Source organism: Grampus griseus (assembly GCF_964374135.1).
Source record: "Grampus griseus genome assembly, chromosome: 20".
NCBI classification, from domain to species: domain Eukaryota; kingdom Metazoa; phylum Chordata; class Mammalia; order Artiodactyla; family Delphinidae; genus Grampus; species Grampus griseus.
The window spans coordinates 14,097,584-14,110,092 of record NC_139014.1 but is presented as its reverse complement, the minus strand read 5'-3'; the positions used below and the strand labels follow the sequence as shown (position 1 = coordinate 14,110,092).

At 49.1% G+C, this 12,509-nt stretch overlaps 1 protein-coding gene across 1 annotated transcript in view; it reads right to left on the bottom strand.

The window, feature by feature from the left end:
• Window positions 1–11,105, bottom strand: part of PECAM1 (platelet and endothelial cell adhesion molecule 1) — a 55,180-nt gene extending 44,075 nt beyond the window's left edge. Inside the window, exons 1-3 of the mRNA XM_082678394.1 lie at window positions 10,842–11,105; window positions 10,729–10,755; window positions 1,837–2,130 (exon numbers count right to left, since the gene is read on the bottom strand). Of these exons, the coding sequence (XP_082534520.1) occupies window positions 1,837–2,130; window positions 10,729–10,755; window positions 10,842–11,025 (505 nt within the window). The 5' untranslated portion in view covers window positions 11,026–11,105. The remainder of the gene's footprint in view (window positions 1–1,836; window positions 2,131–10,728; window positions 10,756–10,841) is intronic.
• Between the last annotated feature and the right edge of the window lie 1,404 nt (window positions 11,106–12,509).

The window sequence follows — 12,509 nt, the reverse complement described above, 5'->3', positions numbered from 1 at the left end:
TTTGATGAAAGGGTTACTTCTTTCTAAGGATGGTCTGGGCAAGCACCTCGCACATGACGGGCCATTCATTCATCCAACACTCCATCACTAAGAAGGCTTCATCTGCTACCCATTTAATCCTCAAAACAAAACAACCGGGATTTCCCTGGTGGCTCAGTGGTTAAGAATCCGCCTGCCAATGCAGGGGATGTGGGTTCGAGCCCTGGTCCCGGAAGATCCCACATGCTGTGGAGCAACTAAGCCCGTGCGCCACAACTACTGAGCCTGCACGCCTAGAGCCCGCAAGCCACAACTACTGAGCCCATGAGCCACAACTACTGAAGCCCGTGCGCCTAGAGCCCATGCTCCGCAACAAGAGAAGCCACCGCACAGCAACGAAGAGTAGCCCCCCGCTCACCGCAACTTGAGAAAGCCCGTGCACGGCAACGAAGACTCAACGCAGCCAAAAATAAATAAATAAATTTATAAAAAAAAACAAAAAAAACAAAGCAACCTTCAAGGGTACACACAGATTCCCAGTGATCTCTATTTTAGAGACAGGACATGAAGACCTGTCTTCAGGAGGTGGAGAATTTGACCGAGGGGCACTCTGCTGGGTTGGCAACCTCTTTCTCAGCTCTGCGCTTTCACTTTTATGCTACATCCCTTTTCTCTGTCCTTTGCCCCACTTCACCATCAAGCAAATTCCCACACGATCTTCTATATCTGGACCCAGTGTCCCTTCTTCCAGGAAGCTGTCCCTAACTTCACTAGGCAGAATTGTTTCCTCCCACCGCTGTGCTCCCAAGGCGCTCAGAGCAGATGACTGTTGGACCGCAATGATTTGTTTACATGTCTCTCTTCCCCACAGGACTGTAACTGCGTCCAGATCTAGGACCTGTCTGATGCATTTTCATGTCTAGCACCTATTTTTTTTCCCTGACTTGCAGCCTTGGGGCATGCTTCTTGAAGGAGTAAATCAATGAATGAATGGATGGATGGAACTCTATGACCCAAATTTCCCACAATAATATTTCTCTTGTTTTTCCATCTCTATTACTACTTGCTGTTTTCAACTGTTTACTTTATTCCACAGTCATTTATTGAGTGCCTACTGTGAGCCAGATTTTTGTTTGTTTGTTTGAGATACAAAATTAGACCAAACACCATCTCTTCTCTCAGGATCTCAAAATCCAGAAGAGCAGACAGATACGTGAGAAAGTTGCAATATCGAGTCAAATAGTAATTGCCGCTTATTGGAAACTCATTATGTGCTGGAAATTGCACTAAGCTCTTCACTAACAGGATATCTTTTAATCCTCTTAATAACTTCCTGAGCTCCGTAGTATTATTATCTCCATTTTACTGATGAGAATTTTAAAGTGTAGGGAGGTTAAGGGACTTGTCCAGATTGGAATCTAGGCAGAGTGACTGCAGAATCCAGAGTCAACACTCAGCCCCATGACCTTGATACCAATACCATTGAACGCAGAGACAGCATAAGAGCTGTAAGTACTGGGACCATGGGGGAGATCAGTTTTGTTCAGGAAAGTGTCAGAGAAGAGATCACTGAGTTGAGTGTTGAAGGAGAAATAGTTCACGAGGAGACGAGATGAAGAGGGTATTCCAGGGAGAGAAAATAGCATGTGCAAAGGCATGGAGGTGAGGAAAAGCCTGGTGTACTGGGAGCATGTCTAATGCCTGCATTTCCAGGTTAGGAAAGTGTCGGGCAGATGAGTGAGAAGGATGACGGACGGGCAGGTAGGTCCGGTGTTACGACTCGTTCAATCACCATGCTGGCTCCTGCATGTGCTCACGCTTCACCTGCCTGAGCTGTGTTCCATTCCAGGGACTCACCTCTCACCAACACCGGGTACTCCTCAGTCGTTTTCTCCTTGTTGTTCAGGATCACAGTGCATTTATACGTCCCCGCGTCATAGACCCGGGCTTGGGGAATAAAATAACTCTCTGTGCTCTCCATGGAGGAGACGTTGTGAAACAGCACGTCATCCTTGTAGAACAGCACCTGGTGCCGAGGCTTGACACTCGAGGTGGTGCTGACATCCACGACGCACTGCAGGGTCAGGTTCTCCCCGTTCTGCACCTCCTGCTTCGGCAGGATCTGCATGTGGATGCTGTTGATGGTGAAAGCTAAAGGCCAAGGGGAGGAGAGCAGACACACCTGTTATCTCAGAAACGACGTCACCACATCAGATTGGTATCATCACATCCATGCAGTATAATGTCCAGGGGTCCCAGGTGAGTAGTGACTGTGTGTGGCGGGTCAGGCACGAGGCAGCTGATACTAAGCTGCTCATATTCCCACCATGACAAGGTGGCAGTCTTCGGAGTGTGACAAATAAAACATGTCCATAAGATGTATGCAGCCTGTGAGCTGCCACATGGTGGCCCCTGGAGAGAGCACAGGATTCAAGCAGACAAACGTTCAAGTCCTGGCTCATCACTTACTGTGTGACCTTGGGTGATTAACCTCTCTGAGCTCAACTTTCTCATCTATAAAATGGGGTTATAATACCTACGTAGTAAGTTGTTGTAAGACTTACAGAAGACGAGCAGGAAATTACCTAGTGATTTCCTGGGTGTACCAGTGCCTGGCACACGGTAATTGCTTGATAAATGATGGCTACCACCGTTCCGAAATCACATGCTCACGTCCAGGAACCGCTCCCCCAGCCCCACTCCACCCCCCCCCCCCCCGCCTGAACAAATTAGCAGTCTCAACTGGTGTTTTCTAGCTGATGAAGTCAGAAGCCTCACCAGATGGGTAAGAACTTGAAACCACTTTTTCTCATGCATCTTGCTTCCCGTTTTTGCTTTGGCTGCTAAATAGTATACGCCCCACATTTTACCTCTAGCAACGTTTGGGATGCATTTTTCTGTGCTAAAAGAGTCACAGTTTTATTTGACTGCCGTATTTTCCCTCATTCTGATTTCCTTATTTATTTTATCCTATTGAACAATAATACATATTTTTTATAAGTGTTCCCAAATCATTTTACAAACAAAAAAAGGTATAGCAAGGTAGCTGGCCAGAGATACTGGCAAAAAACCGTCTTTTCTTTCTCTCTCTTTTAATAACGTCAAACTGTTTTTGAACACCTTAGAATTTAACTTGTCTATAATATGTCTCAGGTTTTAAACTGAATACAACAGTCCATCCTTGTGCCTTTTTTTCTGAGCAATTAATTTAACAAAAAATGGCATCTGATTAGTCATGAGATGAAACAAGATGATTGTTTAAATTTATTTCTTACAGCAGTAATCTTTAGAATTCCCTTTTCTGTCTTTCTGTATTCCTTATTAGCTCCTGGTCTGAGGAGCTTGCTGGGTGAGCTCTCGGAACAGAAGTTTCTTTGAACCATGTTTAGTTTCCCATAGATTAAAACGTTCCCTTCCCAGGTAGGGACAGGCAAGTCTCCCTACTCCTTCAGTACCTCCTTCTTCATTTTAAGCCATGCTGTTTAGTACAGTGATTCTATCAGGAGATGGTAAAGAGCAGAAGATGAGTGCAGAGTCAGACTTCCTGGGCCAAATTCCATCTCTGCTCACAAACTGTGTGGCTTTTAGTAAGTTACTGAGCTTCTCTGAGCCTCAGTTTGTTTATCCATAGAATGGACATAATAACAGTAAGTGTAAATGAGAACCTGAGTTTAAGTTCTTGGAGCACAGTTCCTGGCACAGATGAATTGCTTGCAAAATGTTAGCTAGATTCTGTCAGTCACAGATATAATACCAACTCTTGAGTCTTGAGGTCTCTAAAGGTCTTTCTTGAAATCATATTTCTAGACAATTTTTTCAGAAAAAAAATAAAAACCCAACAATTTTTTAATTTCCCAGGTGAATTGCAGCAACTTCTCCAGACTCCCGGTGTTAGTCGTCCCACTGTGTTGGGCTACTTTAATGTCATCATCCTGAGTGAAATGCATACCCATGGCTGGTACACCCCAGACTGGAACACAGAACTGGGTACAGGAAGAAAGCAAGTCAGGCACACCCGGTCCAAACCCCTGATCCCACAGTCATTAGCTGGGCGTCATTGGGAGGTACTTAACCTCTCCAGACTACCACCTCTCCTCCTATAAAGTAGGAACACTAATACTTGCCTTCCCTGTACTTTAATCTTGAACAATGACGGAACCAAGGTGGCTGAGAGCACTGAAGGGGCAGGTTTGTATTGCCCGATGCCTGGTCCCTGATTGACACCTCCTTCCTGCTTCCTCAGTACCATTCATTCAGCAGACATTGAAGGGGGCGTCTCTGTGCCAGGCACCGCACCCAGTACTGGGGGTTCAGAGAAGGGTAAGATTGTCACAGTTTCTGCCCACCTAGAGCTCACAGTCTGCATTTCACAGTTCTTCCCTATTCCAGGCCTTCCAGCCTCAGCGCCAGCCCCGCCTGGGTCTCCTACCGACCATCCCTAGGGAGCTCTACCACTGTTTAACAATTTTAAAGCAAACTTGGCTAAAGCATCAGGTAGCAGTTTTTTAGAGAGGATGATGTGCACTAACACAAGATGCTTCTGCCTACCTTGCTTTTCTAAGCAAATCTAATATACATCTGCTTAATAAATTAACGCAGCTGATTCACTGGTAGGAACCACACACTTCCATGGCCAGCGGGAGCAGACAAGGAAGAAGAAAGGAAGGCAGGACATGGGATTTCCCTGACGGTCCAGTGGTTAGGACTCCTCACTCCCACTGCAGGGGGTACGGGTTCGATCCCTGGTCGGGGAACTAAGATCCCACATGCTGTGCGGTGCGGCCAAAAGAATTAAAAAAAAAAAAAAAAAAAAAAAAGAAGGCAGGACAGGAGAAGGAAAAGCATTTTTTAAAATTATTCAAGACACAGGGCTTCCTTGGTGGCGCAGTGGTTAAGGATCCCCCTGCCAATGCAGGGGATGTGGGTTCGAGCCCTGGTCCGGGAAGATCCCACATGCAGTGGAGCAACTAAGCCCACGCGCCACAACTACTGAGCCTGTGCTCTAGAGCCCGCGAGCCACAACTACTGAGCCCATGTGCCACAACTATTGAAGCTCATGCACCTAGAGCCCGTGTTCCACACCAAGAGAAGCCACCGCAGTGAGAAGCCCGAGGGCACCGCAATGAAGAGTAGCCCCTGCTCGCCGAAACTAGAGAAAGCCCGCACGCAGCAACGAAGACCCAATGTAGCCAAAACTAAATAAATTTATATTAAAAAAATTATTCAAGATACGGATCCCAGGGCTTCCCTGGTGGCGCAGCGGTTGAGAATCTGCCTGCCAATGCAGAGGACACGGGTTTGAGCCCTGGTCTGGGAAGATCCCACATGCTGCGGAGCAACTAGGCCCGTGAGCCACAACTACTGAGCCTACGCGTCTGGAGCCTGTGCTCCGCAACAAGAGAGGCCGCGATAGTGAGAGGCCTGCGCACCGCGATAAAGAGTGGCCCCCGCTTGCCGCAACTAGAGGAAAGCCCTCGCACAGAAACAAAGACCCAACACAGCCAAAAATAAATAAATATTAAAAAAAAAAAAAAGATACGGATCCCAGCTCATTGACTTGATGCAACGGAACAGCAGCCTAGATTTTATCACCACGACCACCACCCTTCTGGTATCAAGCCTTCAAGACGGGCCCCTGTGAGCCTTGCCTTCGGTTATCACACCCACATATGGTCCCTTCCCACATCAGACCAGGGTTGGTCTTATGACCAACAATACAGCAGAAGTGCCAGTAGGTGACTTTTGAGATTAGTTTATAAAAAACATTGCAACTTTCATCTTGGTCACTCTTTCCTTTTCTGGGATCATTCACTCTGGGCAAAGCCAGCTGCCATGTCATGAGCACCCCTATGGAGAGGCCCACAGGGTGAGGAACGGCCTCGTGAGTGGGCTTAAAAGCAGATTCCCCAGCATCAGACAAGCCCTCAGATAACTGTAACCCTGACCAACATTTTATCTGCAATCTGCTGACAAACCCTGAGTCAGAAACACCAAACTAAGCCACTCCCAGATTCCTGACCCTCAGAAACTGTGAGATAATAAACTGTTATCTTAAGCCACTAAGTTTGGGGATAATTTGTTAAGGAGCAATAGATAACAAACACACCACCCAACCTTCAAATATCTCTACCTGACTGATGTAGAGAACAAACGTATGAACACCAGGGGGGGAAAATGGCGGGGGGGGGGGGGGGGGCTGGTGGTGGTGTGATAAACTGGGAGATTGGGATTGACACGTATACACTAATATGTATAAAATGGATAACTAATAAGAACCTGCTGTATAAAAAAATAAATAAAATATTCAAAAATTCAAAAAAAAATCTCTACCTGATTATTAAGATAATATGGAAAATATTATCCTCTTTGTGAATAAACTTTCCAGGCACAGCCAGTAATGAGACCTGTGTGTAGGTCTCATTATTTACACGATAGAGTGATTGCTACAACCCGGGCCTCCCGCAGGTTCACAGATGGGTGTCAGGGGGCCCGTGAACCACCTCTGATGCGTTTCTTTGGAGACAGGACACAAAACGTTCAGAACTGTAATGGAAGGACGGGGTTGTAGAATAGCCTGAAGGGGCCAGATCTTTTCAACCTGGAGAGACGAGGGGCTGATGGAGACGATCCAAGTAACAAAGTCACCACAGCACAGGTAAGGCACCTAGCGACCACAGCGCCAAATCCCCAGATCCTAAAACAAAGGGACCTGCTTCCCTCTACCTCAGGCTACGGGTCAGCAGATGCTGATGCTCCAGGGAAGATGAGGCATCATGACTCAGCCAGCCACTCAGCCCTCAACCTGGAAATGACTCAGAAAGAAACGGGGCAGTGGGTGGAGAAGAAGGGGCCCCCCATCATTGTCAGGAAAATCCAGGAAGCCATGAGGCATGGAGGCTCTGATGAACTGCGGTGCTCAGAATGGAGTGTGCTGACCCAGCTCATCTGAATCTCAAGCACCTCCAAGTTCAGTTCGAGTCCCTTTCAGCGAGACATTTCTTGAGCACCTGTGTCAGGTGCTGGGATTACAAGGTGAATAAGAAAGCATCCCCGCTGTCCTAGACTGTGCAGGCTGGTGGGGACCCAGATAGCTGGAGTACAATCATGTAAGCACCAGGAGGAAGGGTTGCCCAGGAGAGGCCAAGGGAAGCCTGAAGGAAGTGACCCCTGAACTGAGCCTTGGACCAGGACAGGAAAGGGTGGTGGGGTGCTCGGGGCGGGAGAACAGCATGTACCAGGGCACAGAGGCATGAGAAATCAATGCATTCTGGGCGCTGGTGGTTACAGGAGACAGAGTGTGAGGCTGGAGGGTCCAGGGGGCCAGGTAGGAGGGGGCAGAACAGAGAGCCTTGCCCACTATGCTGACAAGCTGTGCCCTGTCCTGAGGGTTTTGCCGGGGAGGCGGTAACAGGATGACACTGGAGCTTTAGAAAGATCACTGTGGGCTGGAGGAGAGACTGGAGGCCTGTACCAACCTGGACGATGGTTCAGGTGAAAGCTGGTGCAGCCTCTGCTCAGGCAGATGCAGTGGTGCTGAGGGGCAGGGGTGGACTTGAGACATGTTTAGTGTGTGCAAACGGACTTGTTTTTGGGGACGAAGAAAATGTTCTGGAACTAGACAGAGGTGATGTTTGCACAACATTATGAACGTACTAAATGTCATTAATAATAACATTTGTAATATGTATTTTACTTGTTTGACTGGCTAGGGGGGTTGAGGCAAAGAGTGGAAGATAAGGTTCCTGGATTAGGTGACAAAGCCAGAGAAAGGTAAGGGCGGAGCCAAAGTCTCGGTGGCGCAGCTGGTTTGAGGGGCCCGGGGGACCACTAGGAGGAGATGTCAACCACTGGCCCCGTGGGAAGCTTGATGGTCACGGGAGTGGCCAGAGCTGGAGTGGACTAGAGGGTGGGCATGTGGAGGTGTACAGAGCGGGGGGGTTGAGCTTCAGAGAGGATGAGATCCTGGGAAAGTCCAAGTCTCCCGGGGGAAAAAAGGAGGGTTTGTCAGAAAGGTGGGAGAACACCAGGGAAGAAGGTCTACGAGGCCAAAGAAAGAGGCTCTGTGCTAACACCGGGGTCCCAAAGGCTAAGGGCTGGACATGATAATGGCATCTATGAGAGGGTTCTAGTGGCAGGGAGGCGTGGGGGCCAAGGCCAGACCTGCTAGGTAGGGGCGCCTGAGAGGTGAGGAAGCAGAGACGGTGATCAGAAACCAGGCATTGGAGAAGTTTGACTGAGGAAGGGAGTGGATAGATAGTGGGGCACAAGATAAACGGGGGGGTCTGGGGGGGCAGGGGGATTGTTTGTGATTTTTCTTTTTCCTAAAAAACCAAGAGCTACCAATCATGTTTGTAGACTGAAAGGAAAGAATAGATACTAAAAGTGGGGTGGAGGCTGAATAAAGACAGCGTGAGAGCCTGGGGGAGGAGGGTGATGCCAGGGATGGGCTTGGAGCCCAGGTGGACAGGCAGGCCCTGCCCCACCACGGGATAGACACGGCTTCTGAAGCCAGGAGGGAAGTCAGGAGGACGGGTGGGGAGGAAGATAAGCCTGAAGCCGGGGCAGGGCGGGAAGTGGAGGGAGTTCCCTCCAGACAGCACTGTGTTCTAGGTGAAGAGGGAGCTGAGGTCATCTCCTGAGACTGGCCGGCTGGGGCTGGGCGGGGGCCCGAAGTAAAAGGAGAGGAAGGGCCAGGGCGGACCAAGCACCTCAACCATGGAGTAGGCCACATGGAGCAGGCTGGCAGGTCGTGCACGTGCAACGTGGTCCTGGGTGGCCTGAGGAATGTGAGACCTGGGTCCCAGCCCCAACTCTGCCAGCACCCAGTGGTGACCTTGCACAGGCACCTTGTATAAAACAGGGCAGAAGCCTGAGGAGGGAGTAGGAGAGCCTCCCGGCTCTGGGTCCTGCGGCTCTGAGGTCTCCCCCGAAGGTACGAAGACCTTTCTCTAGGAAACCTGGGCAGGGAGCGATTTACTTCCCCCTGAGGTGAGGACAAAGATGGGAGAGAGATTGGAGCAAGAGAAGCAGAAGCCCAGAGGCACACGTGTTGGCAGGGTGTGGTCTGGGCTAGAGCAAGGGCACAAGGGCTGGAGTGGACAGAGCGAGGGAGGTGCAGGAGCCATGATGGTGGGTGAGCTAGGACCATAGGAAACCATTATTTACTAATCACCGCATGCTGGGCTGGCACGTCACCTCTTTTTATCTAATCTCATCTCATACTGATGCATCACCCTCATTTTACAGATTGGGAAAAAGGCTCAGAGAGACAGAGTAACAGTGGCTTTAAAGATTTGAGTCAGGCCTATGGCTCCAGGCTCCGGACAATCAGGTTTTGGGAAGGGGAGGTTCTGGTGCTGATGTCCTGCTATCCGGCTCTTTTTGGACAAGTTGGTTGTTTCTCTGAGGTGCAGAGATATCATCAGTCAATTAGGTTGATTATGAAGATAATGGACATCCTGCCTCCATGGGTTGCCATGGGAATCAAACACCCATCGAAGCACATGGACACACACACAGGAGACCCGCCAGACTGGCTTTGCTAAGTAGCCAGCACGAGCCCTCTCTGCGCAGAGCTACCGCTCCAAGCCTTGGCTCAATAAACCAGTGTCACCCACACACCTCATCTCCAAATAGCTGTACAACTGTCTGCAACCCAGTCACCCCGACTCTGCGTGGAATGAAGTGACCTCTGACAAGGGGATCCTGTTCTGTGGGCTCTCCCTCTATTCAGCCCCCAGACCCAGCCCAGTCCCCTCGTTCACACGGTCCAGATGAAGCAAAACAAAACCTGCTTATCTATTTGTGTGTGTGGGCATGTGTTTCTGTGTGTGTGTTGCACTGCCGTGCAGCACGTGGGATCTTAGTTCCCCGACCAGGGATCGAACCTGTGCCCGCTACAGTGGAAGCATGGAGTCCTAACCACTGGACCACCAGGGAAGTCTCCAAACCTGCTCATCTTAATGATTCAAAATTAGCTCTAAAGTGGATGACAGACCAGATTTCAAAGACAGGCAGAAGCCCCACTTCCCATGCCCAAGCACAAAATATTGCAGATACCATCGTAGCCTCATGGGTAGATGGGAAATGATATCTAATCTGTTTTAGATCATTTAGGAGAAAAAAAAGTCACAACAACAATTTAAACTATGTTCTGACTTCGGGACTTCCCTGGTGGTCCAATGGTTAAGAATCCGCCTTCCAGTGCAAGGGACACGGGTTTGATCCCTGGTTGGGGAACTAAGATCCTCAACTAAGCCCGCATGCCACAACTAGAAAGAAGCCCCAGCACCGCAAGGAAAGATCCTGCATGCCGCAACTAAGACCCAACGCAGCCAAAAATAAATGAATCAAATATTTTAAAAAAATAACTAAATAAACTATGTTCTGACTTCATGGATTTAACAAACTGATTATATCTCGTTTGTGAATAAACAATCAGGGGTAGGGTAGGATATGAAAAAAAGAAATTTATGGTAGAACAACAAAAAACAAATTATGGAATCACTTTCTTATCACCCCCCCCAATCCTAACAAACAGCAGTTCACCAGGATCTAGAAATGTATGCTACATCTAGAACATGCTGATTAAAACTTGGCTTAGAATAAGCGTTTTGTTCCAAAACCTTCTTTAAATGCAGAATCAACTTTAGCCGACAATTTGAATCTGTTTCTGAATTGTTACAAACATTAAACCCGAGCAATCTGACATGAGTTTTAAGAGTCACAGGTAGGAATTTTACAACTTACAGTTTTCTTGACCCTCAAGGCTTGAACCTGGAAAAGACAGGAGAAATATGTTGACTTCACGAGCTTCAGTTCTCGTGAAGTTTAAGTGATGTGGGAAGAGAAGGAAAACTCACAGAGCAGAAGTGTCAGCAGGACGCGGAGCCACATCGTGCCCCCCTGGGTCCACCCCAGCTGCATCCTGAGAGTGAGCGAAGGTTTCGGGCAGTTAGTTCTGCTTTTGCGCCATGCTCCGGAGGCAGAAGCCACTTCCCACGTGACGGAGGTGAGAAACCTGCCCCGTGAAAAGCAGAGACCCATGTGGGAGCTTCTCCAGGCACCGCGGACAGACCGGCCGTGGCGCTGGTCAGGTAATGGCGGCCATGCTGGAAACCGGGAACAATGCTTGGGCGGCCTCATATCTCCTCAGGAAATGACTGGCCTTCCTGAGGGGCCACCGGGCGCAGCTGCTTTGTTTAGTTTGTTTAGAGGGAAAAAAAGCCACAAGTGACATTTGCCTCAGCGTTCCTGACCCTCCTTGCGTCTGGCCTGGATTTGGGGGCCCCTTCTCATGGCAGCCAGAGAGAGGGTTCCTCCCTCTCTCTGACCTCCCCGCAAAGGGCTTCTCTCCCTGGACACTCAGCAAATCTCTGTTTTTCTTCTGGCCCCTCCAAGGGGGCTCTTTCCATACAGCCTAAACCTGGACCTCCTGCCTTTCCTGACAAAGGCATGGAGAGGGCTGACTTTTTCAGAAAATTGCAGGTTTGTCAGGGAGACCCTGTAATGGCTCCCCCCATTGCCCTGCAGAGAAAGTCAGTTTCCAATCCTGCACGATCCAGCCCTTACTTACCTCTCCAGCCTGGTCTCTCACCTCTTCTTTCCTTGCCCCTACATTCTGGTTGCTAGAATTTATAGTTCCCAGAACACATCACATGTCTGTGACTTTGCCAATGCTCTTCCCCTGTCTGGAGTACCCTTTCCCCTTTCCTTTTCTGGCGAATTCCTACCCATTCATCATAACTCAGTTTAGGCATCAATCCTCTAGCATCGTCCCCTGTCTTCCCCACACTGAGCTGCCCTTCCTCTGGGCCCCCTCACCTCCCTAGTCTTCCTTTGTCGGACACTTTCTACCGTGTGCCATAATAGCTGCTCCTCCCCCAAGTGGACTGCTGGCTCCATGACGGCGGGACAGTGCCTGGTACCTAGTAGATGACCAAAAACATTAGCAAAATGGATGACTGACTGAAAGAGGACAAGTTAACTGTATTGTCTGAATTAGATGATCATTGCCTTGGGGTCACGGTGCTGCTTTCTGAAATGCTACCCTTGAATACCATCACATGGTAAAGCTGAGTCAGATTTGAACGGGGACCAGAGAAACCAAAGACTTCTCTGCCTCAGGGCAAGTACCTAGAAGTGGTGGCTTCCAGCTAGAGAACAATACCTCTCTGTGATCTACAGTTCAATGGAAGTTTTGATAAGAGCTGTTAGAGAGCAATGCATGCATAAAGGAATTTTTTTCTATTGTGTTTTTTTTTTTTTTTTTGCGGTACGCGGGCCTCTCACCGTTGTGGCCTCTCCCGTTGCGGAGCACAGGCTCCGGACGCGCAGGCTCAGCGGCCATGGCTCACGGGCCGAGCCGCTCCGCGGCATGTGGGATCTTCCCGGACCCGTGTCCCCTGCATCGGCAGGTGGACTCTCAACCACTGCACCACCAGGGAAGCCCTCTATTGTGTTTTTTTTACTTTTGTTGTTTTGTATTTTCCATTCCCCACTGTAAACTATCTCCTTTGGCAACCTACTGG